This window comes from Sceloporus undulatus, chromosome 3 (assembly GCF_019175285.1).
Source record: "Sceloporus undulatus isolate JIND9_A2432 ecotype Alabama chromosome 3, SceUnd_v1.1, whole genome shotgun sequence".
In the NCBI taxonomy this organism is placed as follows: Eukaryota; Metazoa; Chordata; class Lepidosauria; order Squamata; family Phrynosomatidae; genus Sceloporus; species Sceloporus undulatus.
The window spans coordinates 247,309,470-247,336,004 of record NC_056524.1 but is presented as its reverse complement, the minus strand read 5'-3'; the positions used below and the strand labels follow the sequence as shown (position 1 = coordinate 247,336,004).

Below are 26,535 nucleotides of genomic sequence, written 5' to 3'. Positions count from 1 at the left end.
GCTCTTTTGACAAAAGGAGGCTGAATGGTCCACAGAGGCGGCATTGCCTGGGGGCAGAGCCTCTTGCCAGCAGTGAGGAGGCTGCGATGATGAGGAAAAGCAGGGGATCCTCCTCCGGATGGTCCTGGCCACTTCCCTTGGCTCTCTCCCTCCTCCTCCTCCTGCCGAGGTGAGCTTCTCATTCACACTCCTTGGCTTTTCTCTCCCCCCCCCTGCACTTTGAGACCCCTTTAACTGCCAAAGCTCAATGCTCTGGAATTCTGGTGTCTGTGAGGCATTTGGCCTTCTCTGTCAGGCTCTGGTGCCACAATAAACTACAATTCCCAGGATTCCATAGCACTGAGCCCTGGCAGTCCAAACAGTGTGTTTTGGACACAGAGATCCTCCAAATGAATCCAGTCCCTAGCTTTTATATCTCTCTCACACACTGCAGGAATAATAATCCTGGGAATGCTAGTGTTTGGGAGACATTGAGACTTCTCTTTCAGAGATGGCTCTGAGGCCACAATAGACTACAATTCCCAGGATTCCCCAGCACTGAACAGTCTCAAACTGGACCATTTCCTCAGTGTGGATGCAGCACCTGGGGAGGGATTCTGGGCACTGCAGTTCAACTACGTTTGGAGGGTTATGGGACTTCCTGTCAGAGATACCTCTGGGGCCACAGTGTACTACAATTCCCAGCATTCCCCAGCACTAACCCAGGACAGTTAAGTCACTCTCGAACTGGATTATTTCCTCATTGTGGATGCAGCTTTGGTGAGGAACTCTGGGCATTTCAGTCCAGCATTGTTTTATTTCTGCAGTGCATTTTGGACCTGAGACAAGGTGACCAGGCATCCTCCTCCTTTTCCAGGACATGTCCTCTTCTGTCAAATTTCAAAATGTCTTCCATTTGGATCATGGCTAAGAAGCATGGATTTATAATTACATGGGTGTTTTTAGCTTTTATTTTTGGCCATGTCCTACATTTTTTTGCTTGGGTGCCCTACATTTTGGGGTGAGGGCATTGGTCACCTTGGTCAGAGAGCTTTCCAGGGGTTAACTGCCATTCTGCTGTGGTGCTGGAACAAACCACCATTCCCAGAATTCCATAGCATTCAGCCGAGGCAGTTAAAGTGGTCTCAAACCAGATTATTTCTCCAGTGTAGATGCAGCCCAAGCCTTTTGCCTCTCTTATGCCTGAGGTTTCAAAGCCCAGCCCTGGCACCACAACAAACTACAAATCCCAGGATTCCATAGGATGGAGTGATGAGAGTGAAAGCAGTGTGGCAGCAGCCTAAGTGTGCTTAATGCAGTTCTTAACATGGTGCACCTCTTGCCTACAGAGTCTCACAAGACTTTTTTGTTTAACTACTTGTACCCATTAACTCCATTTCATGTCTCCTTTATTTAGTGGGGAGGAATACAGACAAAACAAGTCAAAATGAAGGAAAACCAAAGTCCCTTGACCAAGTACACACTTCTGAGAAGTATACTTGGTGAGACACCTGAAACCGAGGGCAAATCCACTTTTTGTTTAACCACGTTCTATATGCATAGCCATGTTAACCCATGTTCAGTGTTAAACCCAAAGGGTTTGGTTGTGGAATAAGCCTCTGAAATATGCAAGAGGCAATGTTAAAATAAAGCCATGTTCAATGCTCAAATGTGCTGTTTGGAATGGGGAGAGGGGGGTGGCCAGAAAGGGAAGTACATTTCTGCGATCTGTCTAGGAATAATGTCAAAATGTCCTCCATTTTGATCATGCCTAAGAAACATGCATTTATATTAACATTTCTAAAAAAGCATCAATTTTTCACGTGTCCTCCATTTTTAAAAATGTGTCCTACATTTGAAAATGTTGTCCTGCATTTGTCCCACATTTGTCCCGGTTTGGAGGTCCTGACTTATGGCAACCCTAATTACAATTCAACATGAACCAAAATGCATATTTAAAAATATGCTTAGAGCAACCTTGCTAGTTTGGTGCAGTATGTCTCTAATCATGTTAATTAGAGATGCAATGCACTAGAAGAAGACCACTAGTTATTTTTAAAAGTCCATTATGAAAGGATTTCTATACGACTATCCCATCCCCCCAAGAGTTAATGTGTGTTCAGTTATTCCTTGGTTATAAACTGGTGACTGTTTCTAAAATGTGAATTAAGATTAATCACTTCAAAATGTCTGTATATTGGCTTAAGAATTTAAATGAGCTAGTTTAACATACTTGATCATTAACATTTGTTAAAAGAAGCTCCTAGGAATATTTAGAACTATTCAACTATCTTCTAACATGATTAGCAGATTAAAGAAACTCTACCATGCTCCACCAAACACTGAAACAGGAATAAACAGAAGAAAAATACAAGCCTGTTCTACACCAACAAATTTATCACTCATAAATTCCTCCTCCAGGTGATTTATATATTGCGGCTGGGGGAAAAAAGGAATTGCTTGTCCTCCAGACTGGTGTCAGGATGCTACAATTGTTGGAGGAGAAACAGATTAAGTGGTAAAAGGAATCTTGCCAAAGGGACATGAAGAACGGCAATCTCCTCCTAGTACAGGCAGCAGAACAGGGAACAGAAGAGTATCCAGATTCAGTTGTACATTATAAAAGGAAATAACAGGCATAACCAAGGAATGCTTGATTTGCTCTTTTGGAATCCCTCAAACAGCATTTGCCTCTCCAGTTTGAGAACTATCATTATGACAGCTTTACAGACAACATGCTACACAAGTGGCATACAACTAGAAGGAAATGTTATTTTTATTAAATTTCAGCATCTTCTAACAAAAGAGCCCTTTGCTTTTATCGGGCATATTTCCAGTATTAAATCTACATCACATCCATTATCTCAATTAACCTTACATCAGTCCTGTGAAGCAAACCAATGCTGTAATATCCTTATTAGAAATTGAGATGAGGGACTTCTGTAAGTTCTGAACCAGCAGCGTATGAGCCCACACCTCCCAAATAGTTATGATGAACACATGGAAATGTCTAGTCACTGTATACACACACACACACACACACACACACACACACACACACACACACCATGGAATTTCTAAATCAAGTGACTGAGCTAACAAGAGATTATTCAGTACAAAATATCACTGTTATAAAAGCAGATTAGGACAGATGTCCTATATTGCTCTAGTTCAACCTAAATTTCCACCAGCATATAGGTCCTTGGTATCCACTGTGGTTTTGTTGCAGGATCCCCTGTGGATAGCAAAATCTGTGGATGCTGAATGTTTTAATTGTGTCAGTTCTAGGTATCAATAAGGTTGGCATCACCCTATCTGGTAACTCTTGGTGTCACCTCCCCCTACTGACCTCCTCCCATACCACACCATACAGAATCCTTAATAATGTTTTTTCAACGAATGTTACTCATTAATCATAATTCCCATTCATCACTTTATGTAATGGCAATAGTTGTGACATAAACAACTAGCAAAATTAAAATTATACCTTTAAATTACAATTATCATACACACAGGATAAATATACTTACATGTAGAGAGCTTCATGCAGTTAAAGTTAAAATTTGGTAGGAAATGATGGTTTGATGTTAAAAGAATACAAAAATTTAAAATTAAAAATTTAAAAATTTTAATTTTATTAAAAAAAAAACCTGGGGCTTCTCCTTTCTCCTCTCACTGAGCCTTGCCCCACTCACACCATCTCTTCAGCATTTTAAAGGAACGCAGGTGAAAATCACAGCCTGTTTCTGCCAAAAGGCAGGTGCTTGGGGTGTAGTGGTGTCACCCACCCTTATGGTATCTTCTCGAGCAACTCTTGCACCTCCTCTACTTTGGATGTAGAAAGAAACTGTGCCATTCATATGACCCATATTGTCCTTCTCACAGATACCAGAGTGGCCTTAGACCTGGAGCCCATTCACACTACATAATTATAACACTATTATTTAACTGCCATGATTCCATCCTATGGAATGCTGGGGTTTGTAGTTTGGTGAAACAGTGGATCTCTCTAGCCTAGAATTCTATATGCCCTAAAATGAAAATCCCAGGATTCCAAAGAATGAAACTATGGCAGTTGAAATGGAATAATATAGCTATTCTGTGTAATGTGAATGGGCCTCAAGTTTTGAAGATCTGCAACAGATCCTCTTGGGTGTCGCAAATCAAAGTCTGATTAGGATGAGGGAAAGGACACTTTTGGTGACCACAACCAGGTTGTATAACTTTCTGTTTAGAGATGAGTGCCTCGCACTTTCCCTGAGGGTTTTCACTACAGCATAAAGATCTTTGTTTTAGTGGTTAATATTAGTCAGTATCCACATTTATAGACTGCATTCCTCCTTTTCAAATATTTGCTGTTTCCTGGATTTTTAAAACTGTATTTGATCACCCCATGTTATTATTGCCAGTCAACAAGAATCCTATGTTTTTAGTCTGTTGTTAGCCATCTAGGAAATGTGCTGTCTAAGAAAAGAGGGGCATAAATATTTTAAATGAAGAAATATAACCAGTGGCTCACACACTGTTCTGATAAGACAGCAACTGTGTCTTAGAATACAGATAGAAGAGCAAAGAGAAAAGGAATTTCAAGTACCTCTGCTTACACTTCCCAAGTAATAAGATGCAGGAGTAATTCATTTCCCTCATCCCAGAATGTGCAACCCCTAGAGACACTTGTGTTACCCTCCCCCCGCATCCTTTCGAGTGTATCATCCAACATTCACAGCCATGACTGCATTTTGTTTGACCACAATGCAACACATAGCTCAGGACCAAGGGCACTGCAGACTATACTCATCTGGATTCAGGGCACTATGATAAATGTACCATAAACTACTTGCTAAAGGAAGCTTAGAGAAATTAAACTCCAGGGTCATCAACCAATCTTAAAAGAAGGGAGAGGCAGAAAGAAGAGACAGTGCTAGATAAGATCAAGGTTGAGGACTGTTCTTCAATGGTGGCCAAGAAAATGATATCATCACAGGATGTGCTACAAAGGTCCATTTAGTATCACTGAAGATGCATACTACTTTAGTCAACTTCCTGGAACACTTTGTGTTCCCCACTTCCAGTTCCCAGCTTACCATCAAACTGGTTGTGTGCCACATGCAACCCATAGAAGCATATGTGAGCAGCGGATCTACCCCGGACCTTCTGAAGTTGCCCATCCCATGAAGGTGCCGTTTGAAAGAAGCAACAAGTCTAACAAAGTGTATAAGCTAAGTCTATTAAGTCTATGGGTGGGAGCTGGTTGAGTCATGATATGAGTCACTTTAACTATGCCTAGCTTTGACAACACTCTCCTCTCAAGAAAATATAAACCTGGAGAAGAGAAGGAAGTACCGACCTGCTAAATACCTCATAGTCAGTCTTCTACAGCAAAACTGAACTTGGATAGATATCTTTCTTTCTGCCGCCCAACATAGTGATTTGAGACTAGCCGTCTTTTAGAGGTATACAGCACAGCAGGAAGAACTTTTTAGGATGAAAGGAAAAAAAGCTCCCTTTTATTTCTTCCCTATTCCTGAAAGTTACCTCCTCAGAGGCTTGACTTCTACAGGAAGCTATCTGTAGCCTTGAACTAAAACAGTTCTGCTACAGATGAGAATACATGGCATTATTTTATTGAGGGTTTACTTGTAATGTATCCTATACTCTCATCATGAATTGTCTGAGAATAGATCTTTATGTAGCCAAAATGGTACCACCTATGTACAAGAGGGAGATTTCAGCCATCTTTGGAAACCCCAAGGTTTGCAGAAGTGCAAAATATTTTTAGAAAAGGACCCAAGGGGACTGCCCCCCCCCCCAAACCAATAAAAATTGAGCATGCTCAATGGCCAATGAATGCTAAATAGTGAGGGCAGTGGACACTGAGAGGCATGTAATGGATTATCTGTCTACAATTCCCCATCATTCTACTGCAGGTCCCACCGTTCTTCACTCTGCTATCCTAACAATCCATTGTACCACCCTGCTGCACTGTTATAGGATGCAAAATGTCACCCAGCTCTTCTGAAACATGGTGGGACCACTCTGCGCAGTGACAAGGGCCCCACAAAGGGTGCAACAGTATCTTTGTGCAAAGAGATCCTTGCAATAATTTAAGTCTTCCTCTGTAGCACACTATCTCTCAAAATAACAGAATTCTGCCACTGCATAGTAAGTATCACCTCTTATTTTGGGTACTAATACTCAAGAACTGTTAGATGCTGACTGGCATAATGCAGCATGTAAGCACACTTTCTTGTTCTCCCACATAGATGGTTGATACAGCTACACAGTCAGCAAGATATCTAAGTGAAATACTACCATCTTTTGCATGTGTATCATATGTTCATTTCTCTTTTAAGATACATCCCGATGGGGTATTTTGGGGTTGTGTTTTTTTTCTTCCAATCCCTCTGCTTTTGATTCTCTTAATTTTCTCCTTCAAATATTTAAACTCAAAATAATTACTGGGAAAAGAGGACAGGTAGTTTCAGGGGGAAAAACTGGTTTTTCCCCCTCATGCTCAGTGGAAAGAAGGAAAATATAGCATTAATTCTTCTTCAGCTGTGATTATGTCCTTCAGATCATTTCACCTAGAGTTTTTTGATATGAGACATGATAAATAGAAAAAGCTTAGGAAACAAAGTTGTGACAGAACTGTTAAAAGGAAAAGAACCGTATTCCTACGGTAGTGGACAATCAAAGGGAATACCAATGCAATCTGAGGCCAACGTGAACAATGTAAGAGAAAAATAATAAAGCAATTGCTACAAAAATGGATGGGAAAATACATTTTGGTTTCACAGTGTGTTAAAAAAAACTTTTAAAAATTCAACTCCTAGAAATCCCCAACCACATGACCAGAAACCTTCACAACGTCTCACAAGTGTCATAAAATTATCTCTCTATATAGATTAGCCTTCCCAATGTGTAAAACTACAACTCTCTTCTCCCTCAGTCAGTGTAGCTAATAGCTCATGCAGATTTTAAAAAACAACAACACTGGGGGTCCAGATCCCCGGGAAGACATAGACATTATCTTATCAGGCTCATTGCTAAGCAGAGAATGAGCAGGACACTGATATTTATGGAAAATAATAACTCTAAGATATATGTCCTCTGATAATCACAAGTAACACTATGCTTCTAGCCAGAGAGTGGTACATGACAATCTAAAAAATGTGTGTGTGTGGGGTGAATTTAACTGGAGAGCTGATGTAGTTGGCCATTTGCTGAATGGGAACTGTTGACACAGATGCCACATTTAAGCCAAGCCAGTCCTGGAAAATAATTTAAGATAACATTTTTCTACTCTGGCAACAATGGGTGTTATGAAATTCTTTTTTTTTTAACAAGTTGAAACAAAGTTTGTTTAAAGAAGAGAATTCCTGCTACACATTGAGATAGCAAAGCATATACTGGGTGGTGCCACTTGTAACAAAATGAAGAAAATGGCTAAGAAAACAGGCTTTTTATAACACTTGGAATTCATACAGGTTGTGGGGTAGGAGAATGGGATGTAGAATCAGAACAAAATGTTTTCATAATCAGGATTTGTTTATTACAAACCTTACAAGTTACTGATACTTTGTTATCCAAAATTGTTCATGCATAAAGACTTAACAAACCCATCAGGCTTAGTGGTCAATGAGAGATTTGTTTATTATATTATTTGCCATTTGTGTGTTTTAGACAGACATCATATGCTGCTGAGATGGTACTGGATGAAATTTCTAACATACATTCACAGAAGGGTTTGTACCCACAAATGTCAACTAACAATAAACTGTAGGGAATAATAATAACATTTTTATGAGAACTGCATAATCTGTGAGTATGCCTTTAAAATGAACAGATGTCCATGAGAGTGAATAGAAATAAATCAAGGAAATTTTTTAAAATATTGGAAGGAAAGACAAAAATGAAACTTAAATAGGTATAAAATACATAATAATAATAATAATTTGTTTATTTGTTAACCGCTTTTCCTACTATCAAAGCGGTGTACAATATCGTTAAAAACAGACAATAAAAACAATTAAAAATTCACATCTAAAAATACATATTAAAAGAAGTAAATTCAAACAAGATTAAAAACATAACATATAATAAACTATTTAAACCATGAATTACTATATATCAAAAACAATAGGGGGGAGATGGTCTCAGACGGAAGTGGGAGGGTAGACTTGTAGGAAGAAATGAGTCTTTAGAGCCTTCTTAAAGGCTTCTACCGTTCCACTGAGGCGAATCTCTTCCGGTAGGGCATTCCATAGAGAAGGAGCCACTGCTGTGAATGCCCTTTGTTGTGTGATCGCCAGTCTCACCTTAGGGTAGCTGAGTAAGGATTTTCCTGTAGATCTGAGTGTGCAGGGAGGATTATGTAGGGAGAGGCGTTCCCTTAAGTAACCCGGGCCCAAGCCATTTAGGGCTTTAAACATAACCCAGGACTGTGGATATTTGGTATTCTTCAGATATGTGTGTGTGTGTGTGTGTGTGTGTGTGTGTGCCTTCAAGTCACCTGTTGAAATACGGTAACCCCTTAAATTTCACAGGCTTTTCTTAGGCAAGGAATACTTAGAGCAGTGGTTGCCAACCTTCCTAATGCCATGACCCTTTAATACAGTTCCTCATGTTGTGGTGACCCAAACCCATGAAATTATTTTTGTTGCTACTTCATAACTATAATTAAATAGGTGTTTTCCAATGGGTCTTAGGCGACCCCCATGAAAGGGTCATTCGACCCCCAAAGGGGTCCCAACCCACAGGTTGGGAACCACTGACTTAGAGATAGTCTTGCTAGTTCCTCCCCCAGAAATATAGTCTGCAGCACCTGGTATTCATTGGCAGTCTCCTCTCCAAGTACCAAACAAGACTGACCCTGTCTTTAGAGTACCAGTACTTCAAATATACAATCATAAATAAATTTAGCAAAACTGCAGATCCAATTTTAAACTAGCTGTGCACACTGGTTTCAATGCCTTTTCACTTCCATTGATAATACATACAGCCTGTATAGACTGGCCAAAATAAAGCTGCTTCAGGTCACTTTGGAGGTATGCTATTTAAATGATGCATGCATCCTAAGAGGCCAGAAGCCACGCTCCAGTCCTAAGGACTGGACCATAGCTTTGGCACAGCTTCTGGCCTCTTAGGATGCATGCATCAATTAAACAGCATTCCTCCAAAGTGACCTGAAGCAGCTTTATTTTGGCCTGTCTGTATGGGCCCATAGCTATGAAATGTGGCCTTCCTGATTCCCCCTCCGCTCTGTTGCCTACTGTACGCCCTCAAAATCTACTCCTGAACATTGGGGAGATTTGCGAATGATGGAGGGCAGGTGAAACAACTTTTTAGATGATGCCAGGCTGCATCTCTTTTCATCATTGGTGATGCTGGCTAGGGTTAATGGGAGTTGTAGTTCAACAAGAACTGGAGGGCCACATGTGTAGTAAATTTTTTGTCTTTGGCAATTATCACAGTAAGCATTTTAAAAAGACCTATGATATCAAGAACATAAAAATATCAATGCATTCCAAAAAACCTTTATCTGCCTAAACCTGGAATATATTTAGGTTTCAAATTTATTTTTGTTTTGGGGTTTTCTCTGGCAGTGACCAACTGCTGTTCAGTTAGACTTATTCTCCAAACAACAGTTTCTCTCTCCAGTACATTCTTCAAAATGGCAGCTACTGAACCTCACGCACCAGCAACTGTCGTGAGTGTGGCCCCCAATTTTGGGTTAGTGGACCATACCATCCCAAAATCAGCACAAAAGTTTTAAAAAAATGACTTATTTAGTTTTTTGTGGGTTTTTTGGGCTATGTGGCCATCTTCTAGAAGAGTTTCTTCTTGACATTTTGCCAGCATCTGTGGCTGGCATTTCTCTGAAGATGCCAGCCACAGATGCTGGCGAAACGTCAGGAAGACATTCTTCTAGAACATGGCCACATAGCCCTAAAAACCCACAAAAAACTATGGATGCCGGCCATGAAAGCCTTCAGCTTCACAAAAAATTACTTGTTTGTGACTTGCAGGTTTTCCCTTGTGTTTTGTAATTAGTACTGTAGTGTGTTTTGTCCATTTTTATGCAATACCCCCACCATATGCAAAGACTTAGGAAGGTCCAGGGACGTAGCCAGGATTTTAGGAAGGGGGGGAGGTTCCAGACTAAGTGCCACCATTATAATGGGGCTTGGGTGCGGCAGCACAGCAGAACACACCATTCATTTTTCTAATGGAAGGGGGGGTCCAGATCCCAAGATCCTCCCCCTTGGCTACATCCCTGGAAGGTCCATTCAATCCCAGGGGCACACAAAAGCCAGCAGAGCAATCTAAGTTCTAAGGAAAATTCATAAGATTATGTTATGGTATATTAATGAAAAATACATCAAAATAAGTAATTAATAAAGCGAATCCTGTCATTATATATTGGACTAGCTATCCTATGTGGCTGTGCCATTATTGTTTTAAACCAGAAAATTCTCCATATACTTGCATCTTCCTTTGGGATCCATGGCAAAACCATATTTTATTAACACATTTGCTATCTATCTATAGCTCACTGATCCATCCACATGATTTCTGCAATATAGTAATTCTGGAAGGCCACACATTATGGCCACATAGCCCAAAAAACCCACAAAAAACTATTTTTATCAATTACTTAGATGACAGAGTGGAGGGAATCCTTATCAAGTTTGCATATGACACATAACTGGCAGGGGTGGTTAACAAATTGGAAGACAGGGACCTAATGTAAAAGGGCTAGGTAAACTAGAAAACTGGGCGACAATAATTAAAGTCAATAAAACAAACCCCAAATCTTACATGTAGATCACAAAAACCAAATGCAAATATATGTGAAAAGGATCTTGGGATTATTGTTGGTCATAAATTAAAGATGACCCAGCAGTGGGATGATGTAACAAAGAAGGCAAATGCTACTTTAGCCTGCATTAACAGAAGTATAGTTTCCAAGCTGAGGGAAATAATAGTTCCACTAAATTCTGCATTAGTCAGGCCTCATCTGGAGTACTGTTTTTTAGTTCTGGTGCCTTATTTTGATGTCAGGAGGCATGGAGAACAAAAGATATGAGGAAGACCTGGGTATGTTCAGTTTGGTGAAAAGAAGAGTGAAGAGGTGACATGATTGCACTCTAAATACCTCAAGGGCTGTGACAGAGAGGAGGTGGCAGGCTTGATCTCTGTTGCCCCAAAGGGTAGAGTCAGGTCTAATGGGTTGAACATGATTGAACATGAGAAGGGCTTGTTGACAGTAAGAACCATTTGGCAATAACAGCTACCTGCTGGGGATACTTTAGCTGAAGATCCTGCAGGCCTATGAAGCCCCTTTCAACTCAGTGATTCCACAATTCTATGAATTCATTTGGCCTCAGTTCTGAGTAGACACATATAGCACTATGTGTTGCAAGCAACAATTCATAAAATAAAAATAACAGACCATTAGAGTCAAACGTTAGCTATAATAAAAATAAGTCTAAGAAACAAAGAGATCTTCACTGGGAGGGCATTCCATCATTTTGGCACCACCAATGGTCCTCTTTCATCCGATCTCATGTAAAGTTAGGATGGGCCTCTACAGCTGAGCCTGTTTGGAAAGGTCAGTGTGGGGGCAAGCATCTCCTTATATAACACTACTGAATCCATTTCCCAGCAACTTTATCCAAGACACAGCATGTTCCAGAAATGCTATACATGTGAATTCACACAAGTACACTACAATGAGATGTTCTTCCATATTTGAACAACCACTGCCAATTAACTACACTTCAAACATAACGCTTTTTTGCAGGGTGACTTCTTGTGTTTTCACTGAGTGATATCCTTGGCTGTGAATGTGAGAACCAGCCTTAGGATATTCTAGTTTCAACACTGCTTCAATTGTTGGGGTCCGATTATCAAGGAACGACCAAAGTTCATAGTTTAAAAGTAATTTATGGTTAAGTGCAACAGACCATTCAGGGTAAGACTTCTAGTCAAAGTAACTCATTTCTGATAAGGTCTCCAATTTTCAATAGGAAATGTTGTTTCTAAAGAAGAAATATCCAGCATGAAATATGTAATGGTACAGTCATATCACAAGAGTGTGCCATATCAGTTTCTAAACCTTTGAATCATTTTTCAGGAGACATGTATAATCTGACGAATATTTTGGAGGAACAAAACACATGTTGTTTGTTGACATGTTCATTTATTTGTAGAGCTAATGTAGGACCTTTCTATAGTAAGCCTGACTTAAAAGTCTTCCTTAGGATACCAAGACAACTGTATGGGAAATTCTGATCATTATGAAATTCCTCCTTGTCTTAAAGAGTGGCAAAAGTTTTTTTTAAATTCAGTCTACAACCAGAGGTGTGAATACACAACACCATCCAAGATATTTGTAAATCTAGAATATAAATAATATTTTTAAGCAGTTTGGAAGTAATCTGTTTGCAGAATGGAAAGCTTGTCACAGCAGCATACAAAGCCAGGCATTGCAATTCTTCAGTTATCTCTCTAAATTCTTATCTACAGACAAAATAGTCTTTTCACAAATACATAAATTCTCCAGAACTACAACATATTTAAAATGCAGTGTTATCAGCATCCCACATAGTTGAATTTAAACCTCACAAGGTTTATTATTAAAGTGACAAATGCTGGGTTGTACAGCTGGTATTATCTGACTTTGTACTTGATCTCCCCCAGGATTTTAAAATACAGACACAGAACCCAAAGAGACATGTTATTCCCTTGAATGTAGCAGAGATGCCCCCTTCTCCACATTTCTACTCAAAGTGAATGCTGGGACGGGTGTGGAAGGATGGATGGGAAGACCAGCCTGGTAGCAGCTATTAAAAGCAAATATAGTGACATTGGAGGAGAATGCGAGGAAGAGCTGGATCTTCACAACCAGTTTTATCCTATTAAGAAAAGAAATGAAACAAGTCCCCTTTCCTTTGCCTTTCTCTTGCTGGAAGCAGCTATGCCAATTATGCTGCAAAATGAAGTTACTTATCCTCATGCCCTAAAGTCAAAGTGCTCTGCACCCAATCTCCAGAAACTGGAGGCTCCGGATTTTCTCAAATCGCACCCAAAGGCTAAGTACCAACATGACAAGCATATTGTGATGTTAGCATAGTTGTTTGCTTGACTAAAGGAGGCATCCCAAACAGGCCAAGGTGTACATTACCAAGACAACTGCAACTATCACCGCACCTCCAAAAACCAGATGCTCCACTGGAAAAGAGGCATCTAAATAGTGCAGAACCCTTTTGCTGGGGCAAAAACACCCCAGGACATGTACCAGACTGGCTATAATTCCTGCTTTGTTTTCTGGGTCCCCCCTCCTCCTCCTCCTTGGATGCCACCCACACTGTCTGGCCTTTTTGAATGCAGCCAGGTGTCCCTCAGATAAGTCACAGGAAGTAGTTTGGAGTCCCCTCCCTCATTTTTGGCAAACAAAGGGTCACTAGCTCCATTCCTTCTTATTCCTTAATCTATTAGGCCAGGCTCGGGTCAAGCAACTCCTTCCCTTGCTGAACAAAGGGACAAGGGACAGAAATTCTCTTTTCAAAGCTGAGTCAAAGAAACCCATTCTCTCTCTCTCTCTCTCTCTCTGTCATCCACAACACACACACATTATGCAGCTTCTCTGCCTGCATCACTGTTGGCGACATATCCAGAGGGAGCCGAACCCAGACCATCCCAGCCCAAGTCACCAGAGCTGCCCATTTGCACATTGCCTTCTATGGGAAAGGGAAAAAGCTCTCCCTGCAGCAAGGGAAGTGACTCACCATCTCCTCTCGCTAACTAACAATTCCACTGACATTAACACTTCCTTGCTCAGCTCTCCCCCTCACACACAGGCATCTCTTTGAAGATCTGCACAGATGGGGGGGGGGCTGTGTGTGTGTGAATGAATAATGGGAGGGGGGGGGAAGAAGCTACTTACTGAGGTGTAGTTGCTCTTCTGGTTCTTTTGGCTCTCCTGCTCTAGGAACTGCAGCCCGGCCAGATGTTTCTCCAGCGCTTCCCAGTCCATAGTGGGCAGCTGGGGCTCCTGCTCTTTCAAGCCCGTCCTCCCTCCCGAGGAATCCTCCAAAGGGGGCAAAGAAACCAGGGGGGGGAGCCCCATTGCTGAGCTTGCCCCCCGGGGGAGGCTGGGCTTTCTGGAGGCGAGGGGCTCTGCCATAGCCCCCGACCCTTTTATGCCCAGTCCTGCGGCTCAGGGGCACCACCACGTTGGCATTGTGCCGGAGGTCCAATGGATGAGGATGCAGAGGGTGGCTGTGGTGGTGCTGGAGAGGATTTGGGTTGCCCTTGGGGGCCGGGGGTGGCATGGCAGGGATGGCCAGGCTGGCACTCCTCACCTCCTCCAGCTCCTGGGCTAAACTCCTCCTGGCAGGGGCGGTTTTGCCATAGCAGCGGGCATCGCTCCCAGCCTCCTCTTCCTCCCACACATCAGGCTCTTTCCTCTGGCTGTAGACCTGGAAGTCCTCGCCTTCCTCCTCCTCCTCCTCCTCGTCTTCGTCTCCTTCCTCTCCCTCTTCCTCCTCGGAATCCCCCAAAACAGCCAAGTCCAGGCTGGTGGGCGAAGGGGAGGATTTGCATTCCGAGCAAGGGGTGACTTTGCTGGAACTGGATTCCGAACTGGAGCGGCTGCTGCAGGGGTCGCTGCCTAGATCCATGCCATCCTGGAGGGGAAGGAGACAAGGAGAAGAAGAGAAACCCAGCAAGGCATCAGAGAAAAGGAGGGAGCAAGGAAGGAAGGAAGGAAGGAAGAGGGAGGGAGGGAGGGAAAACATAGAGAGACTTCTTTACTTGCTTCACTCACAGCCCAGCCAGGCGCTCAGAACACACCAGCCACCCGATTGCTCTGCTGGCTCCAAATGCTGCCAGACTCTTAAAGGGGACTCCGAAAGGGAGAGGGAAAGGCAAGGGCAAGGAGGGGCCAGGCTGGAGGTGATGGGGACAAGAAGAAGAAGGGGAGCCCCAAAAGATACAGAGAAGGACAAGGGATGGGGGGACTTCTTTCCCAGCCAGGGACGGCCCCCCCCCCCCAGATTGTTCTGCTGGCTCCAAATGCCAGGCTCTTCTTCAAGGAGGAGACCCTAAAAAGGGGCGGGAGGGAAGGAAAGGAAGGAGCCTCGCCTCACCGCCCCTTCCCCAAAGTTTCCCTCAGAACTAGCCCCTCTCCTCTCGAAGCGGAGCCTTCCGAAGAGGAGAAAGGGAAGGGGTCTTTCCCTGGCGCAAAGCACTGCAGCCCTTCCTCCACTCACCAGCCAAGGAAAGGCTGCATCCACACTGGAGCAATGACCCGGTTTGGCCCCGCTTTTAACTCTTTGTCTGGCTCATGGCTACGGAATTCTGGGAGTTGGAGTTTGGCTCTGCTCCGGGCCCCACAACAAACTCCCAACTCCCAGAATTCCATAGCCTTGAGCCAGACAAGTTAAAGCGGTGCCAAACCGGGTCATAGCTGCAGTGTGCTCCCTCCGTCGCAGAGATTGATGCTGAGGAGGGCGAGGAAGAGCAGCTGAGGCAACAAAACCCACACTTCTTCCCTTCTCACACAAACACACACCAGGCAAAATCCGTGGGAAAACGCGCCCACAACGCCCCCAGCTGGAGGCCTCCTGGGCCAAGGCGGGATAAGGCTTAAACAGGATTAGAAGAAGCCAAAGGGAAGCCAAAGGGGTTCTTCTTCTTCTTCTTGGCTTTTTACCCTCAACTTAGCCACAGGTCACATCAGAATCCATAATTTTGGCCCCAAACCTTGCCCTCGGCTTATATATGAGGCCGACTTATAGCTGAGTATATAGGGTAGTCCATTTTGACACCGCTTTCCTTATTCTTTGTTGCCTGTGGGCGAGTGGGCTGGGTCCTTCCTGCCCATTCCAGTGTCACTGAAACCCATCAATGAATAGCAATAGCAAGTACATTTCTAGACTGCTTCTCAGGGCACTGGAGCAGTCCCTAAGGCAGTTTGCAATGCGTAATAAGCCAACTGCCCCCCAACAAGCTGGCTACTCATTTTAGTGTCCTACTGAAGGATGCAAGGCTGAGTCAACCCTGAGTGCCTGGCTGGGACTGAACTCACAACCTTGCAGTTTGTGAGTGAAGGGCTGTATAGACTGGTCATTAAGGCAATGCAGGGCCCAACTCTGCCCTATGCCAGCATGACACCGCATGCCACACCACATTATGGTGCTCCTCTGGCGCTGTGTCCAGATGACAAAGCGCCAAAGGGATGCAGAAAAGCTGCAATGACGGTGGCTATGGCACACTTTTCGTGGAGCAGAAGGAAGCTGCTTTTTGCAGTTGCCGCAGCCCCAATCTGGCGCTAAAAGGGGCGGCCTGTACAGCCCCTGACTGGCTGCAGTACAGGCATTTAACCTCTGCGCCACCAGGGCTCTTTGATTATAATAGAGGTCCAAAAACACACCGCAGAAATACAGTAATCCTGCTTTTACTGCCCTGGCTCAATGGTAGGGAGTTCCAGGAACTAGCTTTATGAAAGATTTAGCCTTCTTCTGTCTGAGAGATCCAGCTTCACAGCAAATAGTTCCCAGAATTCCCTAGCATCAAGCCATGGCAGTTAAAGCAGTGTCAGACTGGATTGTATCCACAGTTGGGATCCAAAACACACTGCAGATATAATTAAGTTTGAGAGTGCTTTAACTGCTCCAGCTCAATCCTAGGTGATTCTGGGAACTGTAGTTCTTTGATACATTTAGCCTTGTCTGTGTCAGAGAGCTCTGGCGCAATGATAATTGACAGTTCCCAGGATTCTCTTAAAATATTTAAACAGGGCTATCATATCACCTCTTAACCTTCTCTTCTCCAGGCTAAACATCCCCAGCTCCCTAAATTGTTCCTCATAGGGCATGGTTTCCAGACCCTTCACCATTTTAGTCGCCCTCCTTTGGACACGCTCCAGTTTCTCAATGTCCTTTCTGAATTGTGGTGCCCAGAACTGGACACAGTATTCCAGGTGGGGCCTGACCAGAGCAGAACATACTTCAGCTTTACAGTGCAATTCTACACATGTCTACTCAGAAATTAGTGGTAATGAATTCAGTGAAGATTACTTTGGAGAAAGTGGGTGTAGAATTTTAGCTTTAATTGGTTTGTGTTTTTTCAGTACAGCATGGAATAGTTCCACTTTAGACTGTAACTCCCATAACCCACCAGTAAAATGATTTCTGTTATCAGATATTTTAAGAATTCCTTGGGTATAATTTTAGCAGACTATAGAAAGTCCTTTGCGCTTTACAGGTGTTCACTCCTCATTGCAAAGATAAATGGGAAAAAGTAGCTTGTGAAGGTTATTTTGATTTATACAAATCAATTTTTAACACACCTACCCAGAGCTCTAGGCAGCCTGCCAGATTTTTTTCCCTTAAAGTCAATCCATAGCATATAAGAAATGGCAACAGATAACTTGGCACTCATAATAATAAAGCACTTTTTCAAACAAGTCAATACTGGGAAAATATTTCAGCTTCATCCAAAATAATAGGAATAAGAATGATAAAAAAAAAAAAATCCTAGTAAAGGCCAAAAAAAAAAAAAAAAATCATCACATTCATACGTCTCACAAGGAAATTCAGCTTCTCCCTCCTCCCCTCCCCCCAAACAGCCTGAGGAAATGGATGAGGTTTGCAACAAGCCCAGAAGGTCAACAGATTCAGACTTCTTATAAATCAAGAGAAGTTGCACCAAATACATCTTTGTTGATAGCAAAACAGCTGTATAACTCACATAGTACTCCCAACAGGCAGACAAACTTGTAACATTCAAGATTGCACAGCTAAAACCTAACACTTTGATCGGCATCAAAAACCAGCTGGTAGCCAAGAGAAAATGTCTAATACTGCACTAGCTCAAGAAAAGGCAGTCATGATAATATATTATTAAAGCTGAAATGCTATACCCATTTACCTGGGAAGACATCCCACTGAAATAAACTAAACTTACTTCTAAATAGGCAGCTATAGGATCACCCTGGGATAATGTAAACTACATCAGGGGTGGGAACTGTATGACTTCCAGATGGTATTGGACTGCAACTCCCAGAATTCCTTACTGTTGACAGTGTTGGATAGGGCTGTTGGGAGTTTTAGTTCAGCAGCACCTGGAGGACTGCATTACTCCCACCCCTGCACTTCAGTTTCTATAGCCTATGGTGACTGGTGTCCTGTGAAATCTTAACTTTGCAATCATGTTCTTTAAGAAAAAATACATTTTTTTAAAAAAAAGTCACAAATCAGCTTTTTCTCAATACAAATGGTTATCCCTAATACTGTGTTTCCTGTTATTTCAAACTCCAGTATGTTCAAGCATAGCTGTTAAATTTGATACCAAGCCAAAGACAGAATTCTTCACACAAATATTCACACCGAGGCCACAAATCCAGGTGGGTGCAGCTGCCACAACTCCAGTGCAAATTGTACTGGAGTGACTGTAGCCCACTTTATTGGGCCCGTCTGTTTCGGTCCTAAGTCTTTATATTGATTTCTTTTTTAAAAAAAAATAATTTTTTTTATTCAATTTTAAAAATACACAAATAAAAAATATCATACATTCCTCCATACATTCATTGACAAACAATAACAGTTAGTACAGTGAGTTACATCAATTATCCATACATTCATTACTTCCTTTCTACTGGTTTGGAGATTATACCTTCTTGATTTATATTATCTTTAATTTAACAAAATAAATCTTCTTTCCTTCTAGGATGTTTCCATGTTATCCATTACTGTCTGAACTGATTGGTAAGAGCTCTCCATGGTTTCAAAAAGGATATTTGCAGCATTGCTTGGACAGTGAACCTGGGAGTTTTCATGCAAACCATATGCTGAACATGGACTGTTCATGGACTAATCCCAGACTGAACATGGTGGGACTGACCTCTGAATAAACATGCAAAAGACTGTAGCCTTTTAGGATATGCTTATAGCAGATGTACACTTAGCTTACTGCACCTATGCCACACCTTTTTCTCATTAGACAGTTCAAGACTATATACTGAAAAGGTTTCCAGATGGCTCCCATATGTATGCACTATCATATCATCACTTATTTAGCTTCAGTGATCCAAAATAGACGGCCCTTTAAAGCCGCCACCGAGGCTGCTTAGGAGCAAGGTGTTTATATACTTCATGCTCCCAAGCAGCCCTGAAGCCGACCAGAAGTTGGGTGGCCACCCAGATGTGGGTGGCTTGAAGATGCTGCGGCATGGTGTTTACACGCCACACACCACTGGAACATCTTGAAACCAGCTTCAGGCTGTGGCGAGGCTGGGAAAGATGCCTCTTTCCCAGTTCAAAAATGAGTGGCTCTTTCCCGCTCCTTTTTGGGCTGGCTTCAAGGCAGGTTGCGGCCACAGTTGCCACTGCCCCAATATGTCTTCGGAAGGGGCTGCTTCAAGCTGCCCCTTCCTGCCCATCTGTTTTGCCCCAGTAGCATGGCCTTTCAGATCTGGCTGGTATAAACAAAAAACAGTTGTAAGATATGAATTAGTATTTTCCAGCAGACATACATCAACCATTTAATCTTAAATGGTAGTCAGACTTGTATCTTGATTATACATACTACAAAAATATTAGCTATAAATATTTATAGCTGGACAAAGCATGTTATGGTGTGATACTTTCAGACAGCCCAAGAGAAACAGCTTCTGTTCTGTACTGCATTAGGATTGATTTATACTATCACCTTCTCAATTTTAACTATATATTTTCAAGTTTCCAAAGGTTTCCATTGTTGCCCTGTTGTCCATTGCAGTTAATAGCTGCAATATAATGAGCTATTGTCTCAATGAGCATCCCAAAAGCAGGGCTGGGCAACTGGGTTTGTTGGAGTGGAACTACAATTAGCCCTTGCCAGCACAGCCAATAATGAGGGATGATGAAAGTCGCAGTCCAATATCAGGAGAGCCACAGTTGCCCACTCCTTACCTGAAGGAATATTGTACATACTAAATGGATAGATCCATGATTGGACCAATCTTGGGAATTAACCTCAGAGTTTGTTGAGTGCCTTCAAATAATTTCCAACTTATAGCAACTTTAAAACAAACCTATCTCAGGGTTTTCTTGACAAGATATGTTCAGAGGGGATTTGCCATTACCTTCTTCTTAGGTTGGGGGACTACGATTTTTCCAGTGTGTTTTCATGACCGTAATTTGAACCCTGGCCTCCCAGAGTCCAAGTCCAACTATCTAACCCACTACAGTAGCTCTGTGATTTGAATTGCAGTGGATCAGTTTCAGCTGGTGAGTACTGCATATATGGACAAACTGTTAGGACAAGTAAGGAGGGCAACTTGTCCCCTTGATACCTGTCTTACTTGGCTGGTTGTCCAGGGAGAAGATGAAGTTAGATCTCAATGAATTATTAATGCATCTCTCAGGGAGGGAAGTTTTCCATATTTTTTTTTAAATAAATGGTGCTATGGTCTCTTAAAAAAAACCCTTCCTTGACCCTTTGAAATGTAACAATTAAACAACAGTATAAAATCTTCCTTTTGGCAGCAAGGTGCTTCTTACTATCACCTTTGATTGATATGCCGGCGGTACCCCTTCCTAAAACTGGAGGAAGTAAAGAATATACTGCACATACTGGTAACCTTAAGGCTGGACTTCTGCAGTATACTGTACATTGGGCAAGGGACACAAACTGTCCACAGCCACTGTAGGGAAACAAAGCAACTTCAAACTGTGTGTGTGTGTGTGTGGTCCCCCCCCTTTTCTTTTTTAAATCCTGGCTTATTTCCACAAGCCATCCTTTCTTAAGCTGGTGTTCACCAGGTAACTTCCATTATCCCCATCCAGGATTGCTATCAAAGTCTTGTAAAGCCACTATTGATATGTCTTTTCTCCAAAATAATCTGCCGATGAGATCGCAGTTCCCATCTATCCAGTGTGACCATGATAGCTAGAGTTGATAGGACTTCTAATCAAACATTTCTGAGGACACTAGGTTGGGGGTTTTTGTGGGTTTTTCCGGCTATGTGGCCATGTTCTAGAAGATTTTCTTCCTGACGTTTTGCCAGCATCTGTGGCTGGCATCTTCAGAGAATGTTTGCCTGGGAAAAGTGGGTCTATATATACTGTGTGAACCTGGGAATGCAGGAGTGATTTGAATGTGGATTGTTCTGTGCTGATGGCAGGCCTCAGGCTGGGAGTTGGGTAATTGCTGTAAACATTAGGGTCTAAACTGTAGTTAAAATTAACCTGGGATTGGACATAACAACAAACCACAATTAAATGAAAACATTCATAAACCTCCAGTCCTCTAAGTCATGCTGGAGGAGGAGAGGAAGGTACACATGCCAAGTTAGTATACAGGAGCACAGTCCTATGCTCTATGTTATATTACCTCAGTTTTGGAGCTGCCAAGCCAGCCTATTCTCTGCTGTATTTTTTCTAGCAGGGGAAAATGAGGAAGGACCCATTTTGAGAGTCCTCTTAGTACTATTTTAGGCATCCAGAATCAAATTATTCTTCCATTATTAACAGGAGGGGTATAAGTTATGCCATGTTTAGGGCTGAAACATTTTCTAGATATATGTTATCAGGGCTAACAGACCAGGAAGGATGTGGAGCCTGCAGATCCATAGTGCTCCCTTCCTGACCACTGTTCCCCAAATGCCTCTTTTCTTCCTTCTTAGAGGTTGGAGGTCCAAACTCAGAGTGCAAGATCCCAAAGAGGTTTTTGCAAGGAGCTGGAGGGAATGGAATGTGTCTGGGAGTCACCTTCCCAAGGATCCTAGATTGCTCTCTTACTTATTTATTTCTGGAAAATACATCCTGGAAAACCACTGGAAAATACAAAGAACACACTTTTGTTAATCCCTCCCTCAACTTTCCATGCTATATTTATTATATGTGGATGAATAAATGGATCATCATTCTTTTAGTGTTATTTTATGCAGGCATCCAACAAAGCTTATGATGGATAGTATTCTTAGATTGCCTGCCATTTTTAGGATTAGCCTCTGAAGGAATTATAAATCCAGAGGTACTGAACACCAGCTGCACTAGAGGGTATAAATATAGGTACATCCACATAATTATAAGTTTGCACTAACTTGGTGATTTATCCAATTTTAAAAATTGCAACTAATTACTAGTAGCCTATAAATATCTCACTTAAAGCTAATCTGTTTTATTATATCCTGGTTCACTGAAGCCTGCTCTATAATACAAATGTGTGGCCTTCAAAGAACTGTGTTACAAAGAAAGCTTTCCATAATGTATATTTAATCATCTTTCCATTTCAGACGCAGCAACACTTTCAAAATTTCATTTGCAAAAATAAAAAGATGCGTGTTAACAGTCTCATCTTGGCAGTCTTATAATACTGATGTCTGTATTTAGTTTGGAAATGCCAAATTTTATTATGGTCCCATAGAAGGAGGAGCTCTTGCATGTATTTTCTTGGACAGAAAAAGGATATTTGTGAATTAAATTTCTAGCTATAGAATCATACAGTTGGAAGAGATGACAAGGGCCACGCCATCCAGCCCCCTGCCATGCAGGAATACACAGTCAGTGCACTCCGAACAGATGGCCTTCTAAAATGTTTAAAAACATCCAAAAAAGGAGACTTCACTCTTTGAAGCAAAGTGTTTCACTGCTAAACAGCTCTTACTCTCAGTAAGTTCTTCCTAATGTTGAGGTGGAATCTCTTTTCCTGTAGCTTGCATCCATTGCTCTGTGTCCTAGTCTCTGGAGCAGCAGAAAACAAGCTTGCTCTATCCTCATTATAACATCCCTTCAGATATTTAAACACAGCTATCATATCACCTCTAAACCATCTCTTCCCCAGGATAAACATACCTAGCTTCCTAAGATGCTCCTCATAGGACACAGGGGCTTGACAGGCTACCCCTAAGGGGAGGCCTGCAGCTGCCCCTTTTAGTGCTTGATTGGGGCCACAGCAACTACATGCTGCAGCCCTGATCTCTCCTTTCCACAGTGCAAAAAGGAGCCACAAAAAGTGGCTCCTTTTTGCATTCCAGAAAGGGTGCCATAGCCGCTGGTGTGTAGCTTTTCTGCACTTCTTTAGTGCTGCGCCATGCAGACACAGTGCAAGAGGAGCGTTGTGATGCCATGCGCAGTGTGGACTGGTGTGCAGCATCATGCTGGCCTGAGGGCAGAGTCAGGGCATGCGTCATGTGGGCACCATGCCCCAACTCCACCCCCAGGCCAGCTTTAATGGGCGATCAGTCGACCCCATGGGGGAAAAACAGATTGGCAAGAAGGGGTGGCTTGAAACTGCCCCTTCCAAAGATGGATTGGGGCTGCGGAAAATACATGCCACAGCCCCAATATGATCCTTGTCATGGACGGATCATTTCCTGGTCAAGACGGAACTAAGAGCCTCTATCTGCCCCTCTGGGGGTGGTGGACCCATTAGAATGGTCCGCCCTTGAAGGCTAATGGAACCAACTGGATTCCAAAAAGCCTTGGAGGGTTTAATGGTTGGAAATGCCGGTGACCCTGTCGAAGCTCTGGTTAACACTTGGAACACCGACATTACCAGGGTTATCAATACGATCGCTCCCAAGCGTCCTTGCCAACCCGCTCTTAACCGTAAGCCATGGTATACACCAGAGCTTCGGGAAATGAAGCGAATTGGACAACGACTAGAGCGCGTCTGGCGAAAAACTTGACTCTTATCTGACAAGACTCGCCATAGGAACTTTCTTTGGTCCTATCGGGAGGCAATACGTGCAGCAAAGCGACGTTTCTGCTCTGCACGTATTGCGTCTGCAGAGTCCCGTCCAGCAGAGCTGTTTAGGGTAGTAAGGGAACTGACGCAGGTACCCCCTGCGCAAAACCCTTTACTTAACCCAACAACGGCCTGTTGTGATGCAATTAACAACTTCTTTGCAGATTAAAATCTCTCAGATAAGAGCCAACTTAGACGCCAGTATTGTAACAGAAACAATGGATGAGGTGTCCAGCGATTCCGTTAATGAGATTGTACTGGATCAGCTTCAATCTGTGAGTACCGATGACGTGGACAAGCTCCTTGGTAGAGTGAGGAAAACAACTTGCCCTCCCGACCCTAGCCCATCATGGCTGGCCGTCCGGGGGGGATGCATTGAGGAAGTTCCTTACAGATATCGTCAATGCATCCTTCAGGGAAGGACATATTCCATCTTGTCTGAAGGAAGCGGCTGTTAGGCCGTTTCTGAAAAAACCTTCCCTGGACCCCCTGGATATGAACAACTATAGGGCAGTTTCTTTGCTACCATTCTTGAGCAAGGTAATCGAGAGGGCAGTTGCTCTTCAACTCCAAGCTGTCTTGGATGAAACTGATTATCTAGACCCATTTCAAACTGGCTTCAGGACAGGCTTTGGGGTTGAGACTGCCATGGTTGCCTTGACCGACGATCTGCGTCTGAGTATCGACAGGGGCAGTGTGACCCTGTTGGTGCTTTTAGACCTCTCAGCGGCTTTTGATACGATAGATCATGGCATCCTCTTGGATCGCCTGAGGGGGCTGGGAATTGGAGGTACTGCATTGCAGTGGTTCCGTTCCTTTCTCTCGGGTATATCCCAGAGGGTGATGCTCAGGGACAGTTGGTCTAGTAAAAGGGAGCTCACCTGTGGTGTCCCACAGGGTGCTATTCTGTCCCCAATGTTATTTAACATCTATATGAAGCCGCTGGGTGAGATCATTCGGAGTTATGGAGCTGGGTGTTATCAGTAGGCCGATGACACCCAAATCTATTTCTCCATGTCTTGTTCGTCGGCCTTGAATTCTGATGGCGTCTCCTCTCTCAATGAATATCTTCGGGCAGTAATGGGCTGGATGAGGAAAAACAGATTGAGGCTGAATCCAGACAAAACGGAAGTGCTCACGGTAGCGGCCCCTAAACCAAGAATTGAGTTGCAACCTCCGGTCCTGGACGGGGTCACACTTTCCGTCAAGGACTGTGTTTGCAGTCTGGGGGTGCTTCTTGACTCGTCGCTCCTGATGTCGAACCAGGTAAATGCGACAGTCAGGAGCGCCTGTTATCAGCTTCGGCTGATACGCCAGCTGCGCCCTTTTCTGGAAGTAAGGGATCTTGAGACTGTTGTGCACGCGCTGGTAACCTCACGTCTAGACTTCTGTAATGCGCTCTACATGGGGCTACCCTCGTGCTTGGTCCGGAAACTGCAACTAGTACAGAATATGGCAGCCAGAGTAATTTCTGGAACATCCAGGAGGGACCATATTACCCCGGTTCTAAAGTCCCTCCACTGGCTGCCCATTAGGTTCCAGACCCAGTACAAGGTGTTGGTTATCACCTTTAAAGCCCTAAATGGCTTGAGTCCAAGCTATCTCTGGGACCGCCTTCTCCCCTACAATCCTCCCCGCGCACTCCGCTCCTCTGGGAGAGGCCTACTTCAGCCACAAAAATCTAGGCTTTCGACTACCTCCCAGAGGGCATTTTCCATCGTCGCCCCCAGACTGTGGAACGGCCTGCCGGATGAGATCCGTCTACTTACATCTTTAGACAGCTTTAAAAAGGCTGTTAAGACGGATCTCTTCTGGCGAGCCTTCCCGGAACAGAGAACCTGGCCTTAGAAAAACGCCTGGGAAAGATACTGCTGCTCCCACTGGTTGCTTGTTGGTATGATGTTGTTGACCTTCTGGTCAGTTTTTAACTTGTATATTTGTTTGTTTGTTGTTGATTTTTGTCCTTTTTTTTTAAATATTGCATTGAATTTAATACTTTTTTAAGGAGGGGAGGGTACCAGGGATTTTATACGTTTTGTATTTTTAACTTTGTTAGCCTCCCCGATTGTTCTCAGAGGGGCGGGATACAAATAAATATTATTATTATTATTATTATTATTATTATTATTATTATTATTATTATTATTATTACAATATGCCTGTGATCCATCTGGAAAAGGAGCGGATAAGATCCACTCCTTTTTTGACTGAGGAAAAGCTGGCTTTGCTGGCCCCATCATGGCCCCATGTAAATGCCATGCCGCCAGAGCATCATGAAGCTGCCCACATCTGGGCAGCCACCTGACTTTTGGGTGGCTTCATGACACATCATGTCAAAACGCAGTGCTCTGAAGCTGCTTGGAGAGTGGCTTAAAAGAGCCATCTATTTAGGCCCATAGTTTCCAGACCTTTTAACCTTTTTGGTTTCCCTCCTGTGGACATGCTCCAGCGCAACTGCTGGGGTCCAACAACCATTGTCAGCAACTCAAACGAGTCCTGGGGTTAAATAAGACCTTTGTAGCAGAGCTAGCAATTTTAGAAGCAGAAGCGTGGCTCCAAAAGCAATTGCGATAACAGCAACTGGATGTCTTCCAGGAACTGAAGCAATGCAGGAACCTCCGGGGACACTCAGCAAAGCGATGCAAGACTTCTACTGACAAAACACCAGAGAAGCCAAATCTCCCAAAGTGCTCTTTATTCACAGTGCTATTATACAAATACAGATCTCCAAAACTCCAAACCATACCAAACCAACTCCTACTACAAACCCACAAGCTATCCCTTGCAACCCCTGGGTTTATATAGACTCCAGAC

At 43.1% G+C, this 26,535-nt stretch overlaps 1 protein-coding gene across 1 annotated transcript in view; it reads right to left on the bottom strand.

The window, feature by feature from the left end:
• LOC121925573 (IQCJ-SCHIP1 readthrough transcript protein-like) overlaps positions 1-26,535 on the bottom strand; it is a 515,366-nt gene that overhangs the window by 120,964 nt on the left and 367,867 nt on the right. The window contains 2 exon segments of the mRNA XM_042457860.1: positions 13,931-14,107; positions 14,109-14,672. Coding sequence (XP_042313794.1) covers positions 13,931-14,107; positions 14,109-14,672 — 741 coding nt within the window.